Raw genomic sequence first — 18,719 nt, 5'->3', positions numbered from 1 at the left:
GCTATTATGAATAAGGCCCCATGGTGGAATCTATATTTGTATGTGTAATGCATGCTACACAGTCATGCACATAATCTCCTTCTTCTACTTTTTCTGCAATGAACTCTGCTGGGTTTATTGTCCTGCACCTCGCCACTTCTATTGCCGGGTTGGTTAGTATCACCTCATACCCAGAAGACCTCTTTGTTAGTGTTGATTTTGTTTTCTCCAGTATTGCAAATAATTCATGTTCCACGTACAAAACTACTGGGCATCCCATGGTTATTGTGGAAGCCTTTTCAATGGCAAATGCACCAGCAGCAAGTGCCTGCTTACATTGGAAATGTCCCTGCATCACTGCATCTAGTGACCCACTGTAGTATGCAAGTGGCTTGTGTACTGTCCTTTCTTCTGTGTTGAAACTGCTGTCATTACTCTTCCATCTGAATGTGAGAACAGGTGAAATTGCTCCTTGTAATTGGGAGTTGCTAACACTGGTGCATGTGCTAACTCATTTTTCAGATTATCAAAATTCTCGCCCATTTCAGCTGTCCATTTTATGTGTGTTTTGTTTTTCTGTGCTTCTTTTAGTGCCTGCAACAATGGCATGGTAAATGTGGAGTAATCAAAGACCCATGCTCTGCAATAGTTGCACAAGCCCAAGAATTGCTGCATCTCTTTCACTGTCTTTGGTCGTGGAGTCTTGTGTATGGCCTATGCTCTTTCTGGTGTCATTTTTCTCACATCTGCTGACATATCCCGACCCAAGTACACCACCTCTATGAGACAGTATTGCAATTTCTCCCTGTCCACCGTGTATCCTTTGTCTGCTAGCAGTGTCCTTTCTACACTCTTCTTCTGTCGTGCTGCACACTAATAAGTCATCAGTGTATTGTATCACTGTGCTCTCAACCTGTAAATTGCTCAAGTCCATCTGTATCACTCTGTTGCAGGTGCTAGGCCCTTCGCAGTACCCCTGAGGCATTCTAGTATGTTCGAACTGCGTCCCGCGATTCGTAAAGGCAGTGACATACCTGAAGTCTGGGTGCAGTGCAATGGAGAAAAAGGCCTTCTTTAAGTCAACCACTGTGAAATAGTGTGCCTCTGTGGGAACGCTGCAGAAACTTGTCGCGGGTTGGGAACCAAGGGATCTTCTGCCTCAATACTTTCATTCAGAGGGCATAAATCCTGTATAAAATGCCACGCCCCTCCCTTTGTCTTCTTAATCGGATATATCATGGTGTTGCAAGGTGATGAGCTCACCTGTATTTTGCCTTGCTGCCAAAGGGCATGCAGTGCCTCACATATGCCCTCATCTGCCTCTTGTGATAGGGGTTACTGCTTTACTTGTGGCAATAGTGCTCCCTCTTTTAACTTGATGTGTACCGCCCCTGCCCCCTTAAGTATTCCTACCTCATGGGGTCCTGTTGTCCACAAACTCTTGGGCACCTTTTCCAAATCTTCCTGTAAATATCATGCTTTCAGTTTCGTGATCTGGATCATCTGAGCCACTGCTTTTACTGTTATGTGTACTAGGCAAGGTAGGCTCAGCTCGAACACTACCTCTCCTTCTTTGTTCTCTTTTGTTGCAAACAACTCTGTGTCACTTACTCCTGTCAATGTCAGTGTGGGATCAATACATAATACTGATCGCCATCCCATGTTGTTCTCATCAGTGGCAACTAATCTAATCATGTCCTTTCATATCACTAATTCTTCCAAGTACAGTAGAGTGTGTGTGCCTGAGCTACACGAGGAGGGATACTGAGGCCTGAACAAGAACTTGTTGGACAGCAGGAACACCTTCCCTGGATCCCTGGCAACCATCCCAACAACATGTGTACTCCATATACAAACACCTCTATGTGTGTAGGTATCCCTCTCATTTCCTTGTGTGCATGGTATGCCTGAATCAGTATGGCCAACCGGGCTGGGTACATTCCCGGTGTGGAGCACACCATCACTTTCTCTGAGAATGAAATTGTGGTGTTCAGTTTGCTGAGTAGGTCCCTCCCCAGAATATTCGATGAGGTGTTTTTTGACTACAGCAGAGGTGCTACAATATGCTGCGTCCCTATTGTCAAGGGTAAATCTTTTGTCAGAGGAACTTACAAAATTGTTCCTGAAAAGCATTGTGTGTCCAAATGTTTGTTAGATAATGGAAATCCTTCTTCCTTGATGCATGATCTGGTTGGCCCAGTAGCTATAAGAAAGGAAAATCCCCTCTGTCCTATCTGAACTGCTACTTCCAGTTCCTCCTCTAGGTCTTCAGTTACTCCTAGAACAGGACACACTTGCACTCCCCATGGGCATCCCTATGGGGAATTTCTTTTTGCGGATGACGCAAATGGGTTAGCGCCTGCCATTGTCAATCCAGTGTATTGCCGTATGGTCTTCTGTCCCAGTATTGTTACCCCTTCGGGTATGTGTGTCTGCACTGGTGCCTGAAGTATGCTCACTGTACCTAGAGTTTCTGTCATCTCCCCATTTTGTACCTGCACCTGTCCCTGAGTAGTAACACCTTGTGTCTGTGTGGGATGTATCTGCAATTGCTGTTGCTGCAGTATTACCTGTACTTGCTGTGTAGTCTGCGGCATGTATGTCTGCTGTTGTTGTGGTACGACCTGCACCTGTTGAGGAGTCTGTTGCACATATGTCTGTGGTGGCCCTGCTTGTGCAACAAGTGGGCATGTTCGTACAACATGTCCAAAATTCCCATATACGAAGCACTGAACTACGAAACATGGAGTCATTTCCCCTGTATACCATTCCTCTTCCATGTGCATAGTATCCTCTCCCTTCTGATACTGTCCCATGTATGCACCTTCTCCACCTGCCTGCAAAACCCGGGTTGCTGCGGCTGCTACACGCTTATTAATGTGGGTTGCTGTTGCATCTATACAGTCCCCCACTGCTGGTTGGGTGGCACCTGAGTGTAGCCTCCTGGTGGCATCATTGCAGCCACTGGAAGCCCCCCTTTCTGTGCCTGTGGAACGACAACTGGCCCTGTCAGTAGTGCTCCCGCGATATGTATTTTTGCCCGTTTTCTCTGAACCAATTTGAGTTCTGCCTTGTAGCATTAGCCACTGTCGCCCTATCCTACTCCTGTTTTTTCTTGCAAAAGTGTACAATTGTCGCCTGTATCTCAGGCCACCCCTTTGCCTCAATTCCCACAATCTTTTCTAATGAGACCTGCACATCCGCGGGGAGCCCACTCACTAAAATATGGTAAAACAAAGTAATGTTTTCGTCCCATGACAGTTTATTTTCCTGCGTCCTCATTTCCTGTATGGATCGTAATTATTCTGCGGCGTCCTGAGCAGGCTTAATTTTGCATGCACATATAGAACCCATGTCTGATGTGTCTGGATACAGCTCCTTCAGAGCCTTCCAAATATGTGTTCGATTACTGTTAAAGGGTGCTCCATCGTGTATATTAGAGCTTAATTTTACGTCAGAGTATCCGGCCTGTTGCCATATTTTGTCACTTCTGTCCCCACCCAATACTGCCAGCAAACATTTTATGTCCCCTATGGCCAATGGGATTCCCACTGTCTCTTTGTCAAAAACATAAATCCACTTGCTCGCCCCCGCCATTAATGAAGGTAAACTGTACACTAAATTGTCCCTGTCCATTGTCTGCCATGGTATGTAGTGGACCTCGCCCCTTGCTTTCTGTAAAAGCGAAATTTGTGTGCGCACTCTGCGTTTATTGCCACGTTGTGGTATTTTTGCTAACGCTATTCCGGTTTTCCTGCTGCAGTCACCCAGTGATTCTTCCCTTTCTTCCTCTTCTCTTTCATCCCTTCTCCTTTCCTGTCTCCTATCGGTCAAAGGTTGGATGGCTGTTTCATCATGCCCTGATCGCTATTAGCGCTGTCTTCCCAGTCTGATATGGTGGGCCCTTTGTCTGCTGTGTGAGTTCCACTATGGTCCGAGTCCTGTCCACACTTGTCTGTTTTAAACTTTATGCGTCCAGCTGTCCACCCCTGTTCATTGACTCCCTTCTCGTGTTTCTTTCCTTTCCCTTCTATTTCCCTTTCCATAGCTCTTTTCTGCCTCCTGCGTGCTCTTTTTTATGTCATTTAAATATTTCCTCTTCCCTTTCTTGTCCTTGCTAATAATCTTTGTGCTGTCTCGTCTTTCTTTTTATATCTCCTCCCTTGTGTTGAGACACTCGTTTAGGATTTGTATACCCTGCAGCTGGTTTTAATTACGGTTACATCGTATAGGGTGGTGGCGGTGAACTACCCTGCTCCTCCTTCTCTTTCCCTTTCTCCTTTTCTTTCTCTTTGTACAATTTCCAAAGGCCAGAATGTCCTGTCTCTTTTTAAGTTTTTAAGTTTTGCTCCTTTGTATGTGACTGCTAGATAAGAAAACATACTTTCTATAATATCTTTATCGAACCTTTCCTCTCCGATCCATTCTTTATAACACTTTCCCACTGTGTCATGCACTCACTGAAAATGGTACTTTGATATTTTATTGCAACTTCCTACACATGTGGTTAAACGGAGCATCCATCCAGTAGACCTGCATTGTCTCTGCCTTATTTCTTTCTTATTCAAATATTCTTCTCGCCCTACTTCCTTCCTTCCTTTTATAAATTTGAACCTGTCACTCTACCTTCAAACAATCCCACTCGCTCAGCATTTATACTTACCACTTTGCTTGATCGCCCTATTTTAATTCTCTCTGGCCTTCTCCGCAGGCCCCGCCATTTCACACCTTGCACGCAATGCTGGCACACAGTGGCCTTCTCCACAGGCCCGTCTTGTTAGATCGTATTGGTATAGAAATGGCCTTCTCCACAGGCCCACCACCTTAACAATGAAGCCCTTTATTATTACTTTAGAAAAAGCTATTATTCCTCCTCTCGCTCAGCTATATCAGCAATTCGCACTATGCGGCTCTGCGCTATTTACAGGTTAATCTGGCTCGGGCTCTTATGTCCCTTCCACAGCCACATAAAACGAACACTACGATCACTTTTTGAAACACTGAAAAATGAACTGCTGCTACTCACAAACACATGTGTGCATATACCCGAATAAACTCTTCCCCAAGAGAAATGAAATGATGCAGCTATACCAATTTCCTGCATTACGTGCAACTCTTGTCTAACAAGGTTCGCCACTTACTATGCAATCCTCTACTCTAGCGCAGATGTACCACCGTCTACCTGCTTCCTATTGGAACGGCAGACCTAATATCTAATACTAGCATGCCCAATCACCCTCTTCACCCCTAACGAGGGTGCATCCTATATACCATAAAAGAGCCCCTCCCGCGTCTGGCGCTTTCATGCACGGGTACACTCACTGATCCCTTTAGGAGGTTCGCCACTTCTTTCGACCTCGAAGTCTCCCTTTAAAGGCCTGCACTTTTGGTCGAAGTGAAGGCAGCGCCAGACCAGGCAGACTTTTGGGAAGTGGCGTCCACAGACCTCTCTTGGCTCGAGCACTATGTACTGGCCAATGAATGCTGTCCCGCACTCCTCCGGGAGCACGGTTGTAATTCTCATGCCTCGGTCGAACAGCAAAGATATCTCGCTGGGGCCTGCAAAGATGTGTCGGGGGTCGCCTCGTAGAACTCACCAAAAAATTGCAAAAGTAGTCAAAAAGGAGTGTATGCTGCTGCAAGAAGTAACACACTTTTATTCAGGGCCCCAGACGCAGCTGGGACAGCAAATTCAAACAGAACGTGGAACAGAACTGCATGAAAAGGCGCTGTCAAAGAACCGCCCTTAAAATGAAAACTTTTATAGAAAGCAAAATAATTAGCATTTACGATATAAAATAAGTCTCCCCAGACAAAAATGATCGGACCTCACATTTTGGACCCATATAGGAATACATACATTGCGATTGATCATTGGGTCCATGAACCTTCCCACACCGCCCTCAGTTACAGAGTTCTGACATCACAATCCATCCCCGCTTCCCACAACACAAAATTATGTGATTGAAACATTTGAGATGACCAGCAGAATTTATTATTCTGCCCTGGTCGCCTCTTCCTGAATCTCATGGGAACGGCTATCCATCATGACACCATCAGAGCCTTGAACTAAAGACATACTGCTGCATAAATGTTGCATATTCGGAACACTCTAACCCTCTTACCAGGGAAAACGGTCTGCGGACGATTGGACTCTGCCGTGGTTCTTGCCGACACCATTAGAAAATCACAATTCATAAATGATTTTGAATTATAAAATGGTCATATATTCATTTTTCCCTGGCAGACCCTGATAGCTCTAATCAGTTGACCTAACAAAATAACAACCACTGTGTGCTTCTCTTAACACTGGTCTCGGATTGCATGCTCTGTACTAATGAACCAGCTGCAGCAGCTTTTGCCACGAAGAAAATGCTCGCTCATGCTTTAAGCAGACGCAAACTTTTGGGGCCTATTTACTGTGTTTCATTCTACCACTAAGTTTGATTATACTTAGCTGTGCCCCCAGGATTTATGGACTAGTTTTATTAAACTTTTCATTTCACAGATATCATAAAGAGCCCCCCTCCCGTTGTATAGTGCTACTCTGGCAGCTGATGAATGCGTTCCTTCATAACGTGCTGAACTTGCATTTTTAAAACATCGCAAAGCTATGGGACATATAAGGCCACAACCACTTTATTCCATTACAGGCATGGACCATATGATGCAAATATTGCAGGACTCCAGCCTACATGTTTTGTTCTAGCATGTGACCATACCAGTACAGGGAATGTATTAACCTGACCACAATCGTACTCCCAGGCATGCACTCATATTGATGCATTTATTTAAATGCAGGAAACCGAAAGTTGTAGGGACACATCATAAACCGCAAACATCATGTCTTGGTGACTATTTAACCGAGTGACACCTGCATTTTAAAGTAAAATATTAACAATAAAACCTGAAAGTTGGAGAAGTCATCCTTGTGCTGATAGATATACCTTTTTGTTTTCCACAGGGTGAGAACGATGAGTACCTGCTGCCAAAGGGTGTGGAGCTGGAGTGTATGAAGTACTGTGTCGTGTATGATAGCAACACAAACTCATTGGTTGATGACAGTAAGTTTACAGACCATTGATCGTGTATGGGCTGTACTGTGGGGTTTCTAAACAGATCATTACCATAATTGTGAGTTTGAGGCAGGTAATCTAGAAGTCAAAGTCTGAACTCTGTATCTGTGATTGATACTTTGTATGTGAGATGGAAGCAGACCATTTGATCTCCTAATGCCTATTTTGTGATTTGTTGCAAGATCATTCTTCTATCTACCTTAGCTCCAATCCTCTTATATAAATATCAAGATGCGTATTGCATCAAAAATAGTTCCCAGTCTTGTATCAAAGAGGTGATGGTACATTGGTCTGTACAATACAAAGGCATGCTCCTGCAGTTATAGGTGCTGTAGCCAAGTGTTTTATGTCGTGAGTAGTAACTCTGACATCTCCTGCCCTACAAATTACACAAAGAATCGGAAACCATGTAAAATCACATGTGTGCTGTAAGGGTAATAGAATGTGCCTAAGGGACTTTTTGAGTGAGGGCGTATTGTGAACTCTGTGCTCCTAAGCCATACAACCTCCCCATTTAAGGACCTCCTTGAAGAGTCATAACTTTGGTGGTTCACATAGGCAGTAATTGTATAGAATCGTGTCCACAGTAGGGGTGTGGCTACTGAGAAAGATCTTTCCCAATAAATAATAGCAAGACCATGTGGACAAATAATAATTGGAGTGAGATTCAAGGAAATCTCTTTTAATGCTGAGAGGGTGAGATCTTGCACATAGGGTACTCAGGAGGGGAGTCTTGTGCTGCATGTTCCTATCCCCTGAGACAAGCCTGTTTGAGATGTTGATCCAAGGAGGAGCTCTTGCTAAAAAGAATAAAGGGTAAGGTTGTGAGGCATAAGGGCGTGGCTTAGCAGCCATGGACTACGTCGCATAATCGGGAGGCTCCTGCCGATCCTGAAAGATCCTGCTGCACAGTTGAAACAAACAAAACTGGACGACATGCGAACAAACCCAAAGCTGCATGAATAGGGTGAAGTTACAGAGATTGCTCCTTTGGACGAAAAGAAGGGGAGAAATGAAAGTTACGAACAGATGGAAAACAGCTCGATCTCACCAAGGCTCGGACAAAATGGCAGTCACTGCCAGACAAAGGAGTACAATGGTGAGGAGCTGCAGCTAAAATAACGGCAGTGCGAGCGAAGCAGCGGCTGCCTGGAATAAAGCACAGAAATCGGGCAGTAGGAGCACGCTCCGAAGACATAGGATACTGCCAGGAGGCATTGATTGGGGCAGCAGACGGAGCCCCTGCAGCACAGGGCACAAAGCACTGGGACAGGGAGCTGCCTGGATTGGGATTCAGAGGCGGAGCGGCCGGGCGCCCGCGATCACTGTGCACGTGAACTGTAACGAGAAGCCTGTCCACGCTCCAATACCGAAAGGCACATTACATTAAGCGAAGCGCAACCAACCGGCCAGAGTGACCCAGAACAGAAGAACGGACCAAGAACTGGATGGGGAGATGCATGTGCCATACGAACACAGGAAGATTAGACGACCAGCTGTGTCCTAGGAAAGAAGAGGAGCCGCGGGCGGACGGGAGCAGAGCTGAGACAAGCGGGGCTCGGAAAGCAGGAGCAGCTCGAGCCCTAATGGAAAAAAGCCTACAGTACTCGGAGATACCATGTAGCAGCATAATGTAACAAGACTGGAGGGGAGAGGCTGCACTACAACCCTGGACCGTATGAAAGTGACAAGGCACGAACCTAAGGATACTGCACAGCCCACGGATACTTGGTTCCTGCACCACACTGGACTAAGGCACAAAGCAAAGTCAGCAGGCCCAGCGACGATTGCTGCAAACGTGCTCCCGGAATAGAGGCTAGTTCCTGCAGTATGTTTGGTGAACAAGTGAGGTGACGGGCTGTATCACAAGCAAGTGCTGGGCAGGCATTAAGGCAGGGATCACCGGCATTGCACAGCGGAGGAAAACACATGGAGAGGGGACGATGGAGCACACCAAGACACATGTAGTGGCCAAGAAAAGAAAAATGGCACCATACTGCAGCAACACAGGCCACAGCGACGGAGGTGGCCATCTGATAAAGACTCCCAAGACACAACCTAGAGCGGTCAGGACACTCGGGCAAGGCTATTGCCACACACAGATGGGAAAGTGCAGTCTCCGGGGGCACTCCAGGTTCCCTCTATATAAAAGCACCAAAGAACCTGCCGGTGGAGCGTAACCGGCAGGAGACTGGGGTAGAGCCCCACAGCCAAAGGCAAGAACCGGGAGAGACAACGGGGACAGAGGTGAAACGGCAGATTTCCATAGGAGCAATAATCTACCTTGAGATAGAAGGGCCAGTGTTGATGAGGCCGTCTGGGAAAATGTGAAGGCAAGATATTGCAAATTAGAAGTAACAGCCCCGACCTACATTCAAACAACTTGACTAGATCCATAACGGAACATAATATGGCATGGGACACCCGGACACTGCACATACGGGGACAGTGACCCTCTGGAGGACAAAGTAACAGATCTAAGCCGGGCGCCGAGAGGCACCAACATATAAGGAACAAAACCCAAGAATAATTTTAGACCTGTTGGTCCGGGCCACAGCAAATTGTTGGGGGACCAGCATGTTAGGAATTGGTCTTCTACGGTACCTACGTTAATACCAAGTGAGCAGTTGGGGAGAGGTACTGAATGGTCGCATTCACTTTTCCTCTCCTGCTACTTGGATCACATTGATGCGGAGGGTTTCAATCATGATGCCTATGCAGACCTGGTTTCAGACGTTTCTATCCTGGCCCTTGTTATTTCTCAGGAGTTAGCAAAAAGGGTACGACCCTCTTTGGACCTAAGGTCTATTATAGCCCCTGTGCCGGACAATAAAGTGGAAACTGTGCTGAACAGACCTGTGTTGCCTAACTCAATGGAATCCTCTCCAGTTTTGCCTGATATAAATATGGATATGGAATGGAGTAACACACAACCCCAATATGTTAAGGTGGACTCTACTTGTTAACCAATCCCTCAAGAGAGGGCCTCTCGAAGGGACTCCGCTCTGGTTATGTGCGAGGTTGATGATGTTCCCTCAAATACTCCAACTAATAATACTTTGGCGGAGCAAATGATTGATGCTTTCTCCATTCCTGTGTTATCTCAAATGAGGGAAGTCTGATTAATTTGAAAGGATTTGACTGCATAAATTTGCTTCCTGGAGGGATTCTTAACAGCGGTGGGAAAGGAGCAAAAACTGTGTTTTAGACACAAAATGGTGGTTTAATGAGTGAGCCAAAGATGACCCTGAGTGTTAATGATGAATATGTGAGTTTGGCCCCCATTTCCATGCAGGCAGGTTGGAAGGTGCCCCCGCTTCCAGTGGATTTGACACAACAATTGAATGTATGGGAAAGGTTGTCTCAGAGTGTATCAGCTGCAAATCCTGATGGTGAAAATGAGTCTTCATTAATAGCCTCAATGTTGACAATTGAGAATAGGGCTCCTTTGCAACCCTTACAGAATAATAAAAGCCAAAATAACAGTAAGAAGCCCCTAATTCAGAAAAATAGAAATCAGAACATGACTAGGAAATCTAAGAATTGTAAGTCTATCCCTAAACAGCAAAATTAAGTCCCACAGAAATTCTTGAGGCGATTGAAACTGCAATTGTATAAGGCTAATTTGAGTCAAACTGGTATGTCATCTGTGGTAAGAAACCCATATTTGGCTTCTGGACTAATTAAGAAAGATGGAGTGGGTCTAAATGAGAAGTATCATATGACTACTACTAATGATACTCAAGGGAAATCAAGGAAAACGAAATCTAAAGAGAATCATAATTGACCGGTTTTGGGTAAAAATGTGATTACCAACTTTAATAAAAACCTGTCTGTGAAGTTGAATCTGTGAATTTAATCGATTTATCAATGTACTCTGTGCCTGATGAATCCTTGCTTGAAGTAAGCACTCCACTGAATTTGAACAATGAAAGTTCTTTTGTAGTTCCTTTACCCGAAGAAACATTTGCAGTGATCTTGGTTGAGAAGGGGGCTTCTTCTCATTCTAAGTCTATAAACCAGGAGGGATTCAAGTCCAAGCAAGCGTTCCCCATTTTTCTGACACTGGAAGAAAAGAGGAACAAGCAATCAGCAGCAACAAAGCAAAATGTGGAAATAAATGGAAAACTAACTCTAAGCCTAATGTACAGGAATATAAGTCTTTTGTTGCTTCTAAGTGTCCTCAACAGCCTGCTGAAGTGTTGAAATCTCAAGACCTTTTGTCCACTTTTGTTTTTGGGGCAGCTTTTTCAAGATAACGCTGTACGGCCACTAAATTGGCAGTATACATTAGCTCTTTTCTTTGAGATTCCAAGTCTCAGGCAAATTACTACCCAGGACGTTGCTCAAGTGGAATTTATCATTGATAATTGTTCAGATCTGGTTAAAATATGGTTCCATTCTGGGATGATTAGAAATGCCATCCTCACTAAGGTCCAGCATTGCTATCTCTGGGGTATGGGATATTTGAATCTATGGGGCTGGAGGGTACTATGGTTAAAGATCCCCATTTGAGGGCTCATTTTGATGATGAAGTGTTTAGGCTATCTGAACCTTTCGTGACCAACTTCAAGACTGGGGTAGAACACAGTCGTGTAGCAGGCCAGCCTATAACTGAAAAATGTAGTAGGAGTGTTAAGTATGACTCGGCTGCTATTAAAAATGTCCTACACAGAGAGGTTGATGAAGTTGATTCAAACTGAATAAAGCGCATCTCCTTAATTTCATGAAATAAGCAGGGTTTTACTAATTTAACCCTTTAAGTGCCATGGGTTTTCCCCCCAGTGCCAATGCCTTTTTTGGTGATTTCGGTATGTCGCCATTCAATGCCTTGTAACTTTTTTGTTACATGAGATATCTCGGCCAAATTTGACCCTTTCTTTTCCCACATGTAGGCGGTTGTAACGCCACCCAGGAATCCTAGGTTGCTCTAGGTGGTTGAGAGAAAATAACCAAAAAGGGCGAAAATGTGTGTTTTTTCTAAAAATGCCAATAAAATGATGTACAAAGCCTGTGGTTTTTTCCTTGTAAGAGCTAGGAATAAATGGTTTGCTGTACTGAATTCCCCAATCTCCTGGCATTCAAGAACAGGTTGAGTGGAAACGAAAAAAAAAAATTTTGATGTTGTTATCAATTGTTTTGTTAGAGGTAGGCGATTTTGGCCATTTTTGCCAGTTGGACATGCATGGACGGAATGGAAGAAAAGGGTAGGAAAGCCGAATTGAAGGACAGAAAGGCATACATTTCTAAAAAGTAGACAAAATTCCAAGTTTAGGAAGGGGTGATTTGCGTAGGTCGGGGAACAACTAGGATGGGGAAAATGCCATAGTTTGGGGAAAAAGCGGGAACATGACTGGAAAAAAAGATATGTGGTGGACATGGTTGGCTTGGTACGGCAATGGCTTCTATGAATTTTGAGAAAAACAATGCTCCGCTACATTCCCCCGGCTCTTGCAGTTAGGAAAGCACACATTTTTTGTAGTGTTTCACAAAACAAGCAATACCACAAGCCAAACACTGAGTCATGGTACACAGGAGTTTTATGCTTACAGCCTGAACAGACATACTTAGCATGTGTAAATCAGGAAAACCAATGTGGTGAGGAACAGCAAGCAAACATATTTTGAAAGAGCACAGGCAGACCTTTTCAAGGGTAGGTGACTTGTGCAGGTTACAAAAGTGTATGGTGCCTAAAGCAGCGACTAAATGTAGGGCACATTTGGGAAATGAAAGGGGTGTGTGACAAAGGTCACCAGCAAATGGGTCGAAACGTTATGAAAACCACATCAACACAACAAATGTCATACCTTCCCGCATTCCCACAGCTGTCCCGATGAAAACGGTACCTCACATGTGTGGGTGCACCTACCTACCTGGGCGCCAAAAGGAAAGCAGAAAACACCCCTAACCCCAAGTCTTTCCCGACAGCTGAATTTCATGATTTTTCTAGATGGGCAAACCATACAGATATGGACCTCGGGTGCCCAAGCCACCAAGGAAAACTGGGAACCCCAAGGATTTACGAAAAGAGGACTCCCGTGGGAATTCGCAGAGGTCTGACTTGCGCAAATCGGCCCAGTATTTATTACCCAGAAAACCTGGCAAAGTCTGAAATGTGGCAAAAAAAGCCAATTCCCGCACATTTCACTCGGCTCACCCACCAAAACACGCTGCCAAAAAACATGGTCTACCGCCGCACGTTCCCACAGGTGTCCCGATGAAAACGGTACCTCACATGTGTGGGTGCACCTACCTGGGCGCCAAGGGGAAAGCCGAAAACACCCCTAACCCCAAGTGTTTCCTGACAGCTGAATTTCATGATTTTTCCAGACGGGCACACCATATAGATAAGGACCCTGGGTGTCAAAGCCACCAAGGATAACAGGGAACCCCATGCATTTCCGAAAAGAGGACACCTGTGGGAATCTGCAGAGGTCTGACGTGCACAAAGCGGCCCAAAATTTATTACCCAGAACCCCAGACAAAGTGAACATTGTGTTTTTTCCCTGCCAAATATCACAGATTGTGGCTAATAAAAATAGAGGCAATTTGCGCAAGGCAGACCTCTATGGATTCCCACGGGTGTCCTCTTTTCAGAAATGCATAGGTTCCCTGTTTTCCTTGCTGGCTTCGACACCCTAGGCCCAAATCTGTAGGTTGCCCGCATGAACAAAATGTGCTGTGCCGAAAGGCTTGGGTTTACGAGTGGGTTACCCTTTTCATTTTGTGCCCCAGGTAGGTGCACCCATCGGGACACGTGTGGGGACGCGGGAAGGTAGGCCATGTGTTTTTGGCGGTGTGTTTCGGTGCGTGACCAGTGCAAAATGTCTGAGAATTGTCTTTATTTCCAGCCAATTTCATAGACATTTCCCTCTGTCCACTCACCGAAACACGTCGCCAACAACATATGTCATACCTACCCGCGTTCCCACAGCTGTCCTGGCGAAAACGGTACCTCACATGTGTGGGAGCACCTACCGGGGCGCAAAAGGAAAAGGGTAACCCACTGGCAACCCCAAGCCTTTCAGCACATCACATTTTGTACGTGTGGGCAACCTACAGATTTGGGCCTAGAGTGTCGAGCCAGCAAGGAAAACAGGGAACCCCATGCATTTTCCAAAAGAGGACACCCGTGGGAATGCACAGAGGTCTGACTTGCGCGAAGCAGCCCAGAATGTATTACCCAGAACCCCAGACAAAGTGAACATTGTGTTTTTTCCCCACCAAATATCACACTTTGTCGAGGATTGTGGCTAATAAAAACTGGGGCAATTTGCGCAAATCTGCCCAGAATGTATTACCCACAAACCCCGCCAAAGACCCACATGGGAGAAGGGTGCCCAAGGCCATGGATATTACCGCCGACTTTGCTGGAGCTCTAGCTGGGCTGCGTTACAGCTTCCCCCCACCAGGGAGTCCCGGCAGTGTGCCAATACCTCCCCAAAGGGAAGAGCTGTAATGCAGGCCAGCCGCAACGCCAGGACGGTTGGAGGTGATATCCCCGGCCTTGGACATCAATGCACCATGTGGGTGTACCGTCCCGTAAGCACAGCGGCTGCTCCCGGGATCCCCGGGAGGATCCACATTCCTCCCCAGAGGGGACACCTATAACGTAGCAAAGCCAGAGCTGCAGCCTGGGCTTGCAGACGGACAACCCACATGGGAGGCATCCACTCCCAGGGAAACACCAATGTTCTGCTGGCATGGGGGGAAATTTGTGGCCTGCCCCTGCAATTGTGTCCCAGCCCACCGAAATATCTGCCCAGACGGCCCATTCCCACCCACACCACCAACAATCCAGCCCCAGTCTCACCCACCCCACTGACAGTGGGCCCTAACCATAGAATAATGAAAAAACAGTACTCACATAACGTTGCAGCTGCCCACGTACAAAAAGCTGTAAACAAAACAAAAAACACGTGTTACCTACGGTCACACCAGCAAAAACAAATCAATACTTTCCAAGAATGCCCTCCCTTGCAAGCCATCCCTGGTGGTCTACTGAACCTCACCCCACCAGTGACAACCCATTTGCCCCTTCCTACGGGCAGATATCTGCACCCAGGGAGGGCTGCATGAGGTGCCCCCCCATACTCCATTTGGGGTGGGGGAGAAGCCCACCCCAAAACGTCATGTGGCCCCCAATGGATGGGGAAGTAGGGTTTGGCCACCCTGGGGCCAGATTGGCACACCAATGTGCCCCTCTGCGCCAAGGCAAGTTTGGTAAACAAAGACATTTTTTTTAAATGGCAGGCTGCACTTTAGGGGGGGCTGAAGGACACCCTACACCGCCGGGGAATTTTGTAATGTGAAGGTGGGTGCACCTCTCCACCCCCACCCCAATCTGAGGGGCGGCGCATCTCATTAAGCCCTCCCTGGGGGCAGATAAGGGGGGGCTGTCCTGCACTCCTCCCTAGGCTCAGGTGTCCCTTCCTAGGAGCAGATATCTGGCCCAAGGGAGGGCTGCATGACATGGCCCCCACTCCATTGTGGGTGGGGGGTCAGGGGGTCACCACCCCGTCCCATTAGAAAATGCCCTGTTGGTTTGGGGTGCCCCACAGCCCCCCCAAAAATGCGGTCCACCATTTTCACTTTTTTCCTTTGGTAATCCAACTCCCCTTGGCGCAGAGGGGCGCATTGGTGTGCCAATCTGGCCCCAGGGTGCCCAACCTTACTGTCCCCCCCACTGGGGGACCTGTCCCACACATTTTGGTGGCCCTCTCCCCCCAACCCACTTAAGGGGTTAATGCATCCACAAGATTTGTTTTGTATATACTGTAAGGGGTCAAGAGTAAGACTCGGACAAAGTGGCATGTTAGGTTTTTGGTTATAAACTTTTATTGTCAAAATTAGATGAAGGGTTGGGGAAATCCTATCTATCCCTAACTCCTTGCGGGGTTTCCCTGCCTCAACAAAACTAAGGAACGTCTGTGTCCGATGTTAGACAAACAAAGTGTCTTCAGTCGTGGGTCCAAAATCCTAAACTGACCCTTTCACTTTAAACTAAATATTAGGTGAAAATAGGGATTTCTTTGAGCTATAGAGTTATAGCTTTCTCTTGAAGTTTCAAACATAAAGTTATAAGGTGCAGTAAAGAAAAAAAATAAAGTTCCATGTGGAAAGGAGGCTTACCTTCCCCTAGATTTCATCCGGTGGTTTTGATAACAGTTGCAAGTTGATCAAGGGGGGAAAACTCTTCCCTTGAGTCTCCTCAAAGTATACAAAACATAGTTCTCTTGAATCACAGCATAGTTCTCTTGAATACTGAAAGTGGTCTGAGTCTTCCCTTTTCTGTTACACACTTTCTCACTCCTCCTTCCTATCCCTGGTATACTCCTGCCAGCATATCATTCCTTGTTCCTGAAAAAGGGGTTTGAACCTTCCCTTTTCATCCTTTATCCTCCTACCCCTGGTTTACTCGCCTGCCAAGGTATCACCACTTTCTCGCTTGGGTGTGAGTCCCAGACTCACGGTTTGCCTGGTTCACTAATCTACCAGGGCTTCTCCGCTCTCTGTTCAGTTTCTCCTTTATCCAGCTCACAAAACTTCACCAGTATTGGGTCAACAACCCTTTTGAATGGATTCTTTCCTCCCACGTATTCCTCATCTTTGATACCCGATATCCAGCTTCAGCTGCTTTGGAATTTTTTTTGGCAGAGCGCGCTTTGTGTCGATGCAGTCAACTCGATGTCCCTCGAGGGCCTCCATCTCGAGGGTGATGCCATCAAATGTATATATAGCATGCGCAGCGCCCGTTGGCTTCAGTTCCGTTTTTATAAGTAAGCTTACGCTTCGAAAAACTACGGCTTGCTTCTATTGTTCAATTCGCGGTGTCTTCTTCCTCGATACCTAATACCGCGAAGACCCGGGTTCAAGAAGCGTCAGGACTGCGACTCCAAGATGTCGATAACCGACCCACATCGAGTATGCTTGTGATGTCTTGGTGTGAAGCACAAAACCTCAGCCTGCTCCAAATGCCAGTCGATGACCGCAAAGGCTATGAAGGAGCAAAAGGGGAAATTGGCTGTAGGTAGAAACCCCAAAAAGTCTCCATCGACTACACCATCGAAGAAACCTTTTTCAGACGAGCCGAGAGAGTACGTTCCTTGAAGGAAGAAGTTAAAAAGATCCAGGTCGAGGAGTGGCTCCCACCACTCCTCATCATCGTCGAGGAAGTCGAAAGAGAGGCACCACAGGTCGCCCTCTTCGACTTTGTCATCAGACACTTCCCCTGAGAGGGCTATATCTTGTCCTATAAAGACCTCCACTCCTGCTGAATGGGACGTATTTAGGATTGAAATGCTAAAAATATTTGAGAAACAAAAACCCTCGGCAAGCCATGCTCCTACCGTGCCTTCTAAAGCCGGTAAGGAAAGCGCCAAATCCTGCACGCCCTCGAGCCCAGGACAAAGGCCAGATCCTCATCGAGAGCCGGCGAGGCCTCGACACAATGAGAAATCATTGAAGGATCCTTCAAGCCGTAAGTCGAAGCATAAGTCAAGATAGAGGTCATCAACACCATCGACGACAGCTGCACCTTCAACACCAAATGCGCCCTCAACACCAGCGGCCCCATCGACGCCGGCTACGCCAGCTGCGCCATCAACGCCAGCCGTGCCATCTACACAAATGGCACCTTCGAAACCATCAAAGCCTTCGATGCCGTTGAAGCAGAAATCGACTTCAGTAAAAATATTGATGACTCCTCGAGCGTCGAGTTCAACATTTCTGAAACCTCTGATTCCCATTACAGGTAAGACATATATTCCTTTAACAAGGAAAGATTATTTCAAATCACTAACCTCAATTTATGAGGAAAATGAGCCATCAGATAACGATGCAGCATTTGGGCTACAATATGGTATACCAAATGTGCCTGAGAGTTTTATTTCAGAGGAGTCCAGACTAAAAGATCTTTATGACAACTTGCAAACAGCCAGTGGAGTGGACACAAGCTTGAATTTGGTAAACCTGAAGCTGGTGAGCATGCAGATGCATCATATAGACAGTTAATGTCTACGGTGTTCGATTACTTGGGATGGAGTAGACCTACCCTCCCCTTCGAGCAGAATTATCTGATGATAAGGGTCCACAAATGGATCCCCTTTTACCATTCCATATTGCTCTCCAAAAAAGGGTGGCAGCAAATTAGGAAATGCCAGAGTCTAATCCGCATTAAACAAAAACCTGACTACAAAATACCGCCCATCTAGTAGTGACCCCAACTACTTGTCAAAACACCCCACTCCAGAAAGCCTGGTGGTGCAGGCAGGTACGGCAACTTCAAAACATGCAGCTTACCCTAACATCCCTCCATATAGGGATGACAAGAGAGTAGATGCATGGGCAAGGAAAGTATTTTTTGCAGGGGAGCATGGCTCTTAAATCGGCCAACTCCACATGTGCCTTAGCAAAGTTCTCATTCACTATATGGGACTGTATTTCCGTGGAGCCTGAGCACATTCCCGAGAAGGAAGAAAGAGATGGATTCTTGGCTATTGTTAGAGATGGCAAAGAAGCCATGTGTGAGTCTCTTCAGTCGGGTCTGGATTCTGCTGACAGAATCAGCAGAGCCATGGCAACAAGCACCGTAACACACAGATTTGCGTGGTTGAGGAAATCTGGATTCACACCGGACGTGCAATCCAGACTCCTTAACATGCC

At 46.3% G+C, this 18,719-nt stretch overlaps 1 protein-coding gene across 4 annotated transcripts in view; it reads left to right on the top strand.

The window, feature by feature from the left end:
• The window catches only part of STYXL1 (serine/threonine/tyrosine interacting like 1), an 863,427-nt gene that overhangs the window by 352,354 nt on the left and 492,354 nt on the right, over positions 1–18,719 (top strand). For 3 of the 4 annotated variants that reach the window (XM_069614941.1, XM_069614939.1, XM_069614940.1), the window contains exon 4: positions 6,944–7,043. The exons of the other annotated variant lie outside the window; for it this stretch is intronic. In XM_069614941.1, coding sequence (XP_069471042.1) covers positions 6,944–7,043 — 100 coding nt within the window. The remainder of the gene's footprint in view (positions 1–6,943; positions 7,044–18,719) is intronic. 4 annotated transcript variants of the gene reach the window in all.

The sequence above is a fragment of the Ambystoma mexicanum genome, chromosome 9, assembly GCF_040938575.1.
Source record: "Ambystoma mexicanum isolate Mex_15411 chromosome 9, UKY_AmexF1_1, whole genome shotgun sequence".
NCBI classification, from domain to species: domain Eukaryota; kingdom Metazoa; phylum Chordata; class Amphibia; order Caudata; family Ambystomatidae; genus Ambystoma; species Ambystoma mexicanum.
The sequence above is the reverse complement of the archived record's forward strand: the minus strand, read 5'-3'. Positions and strand labels throughout refer to the sequence as shown.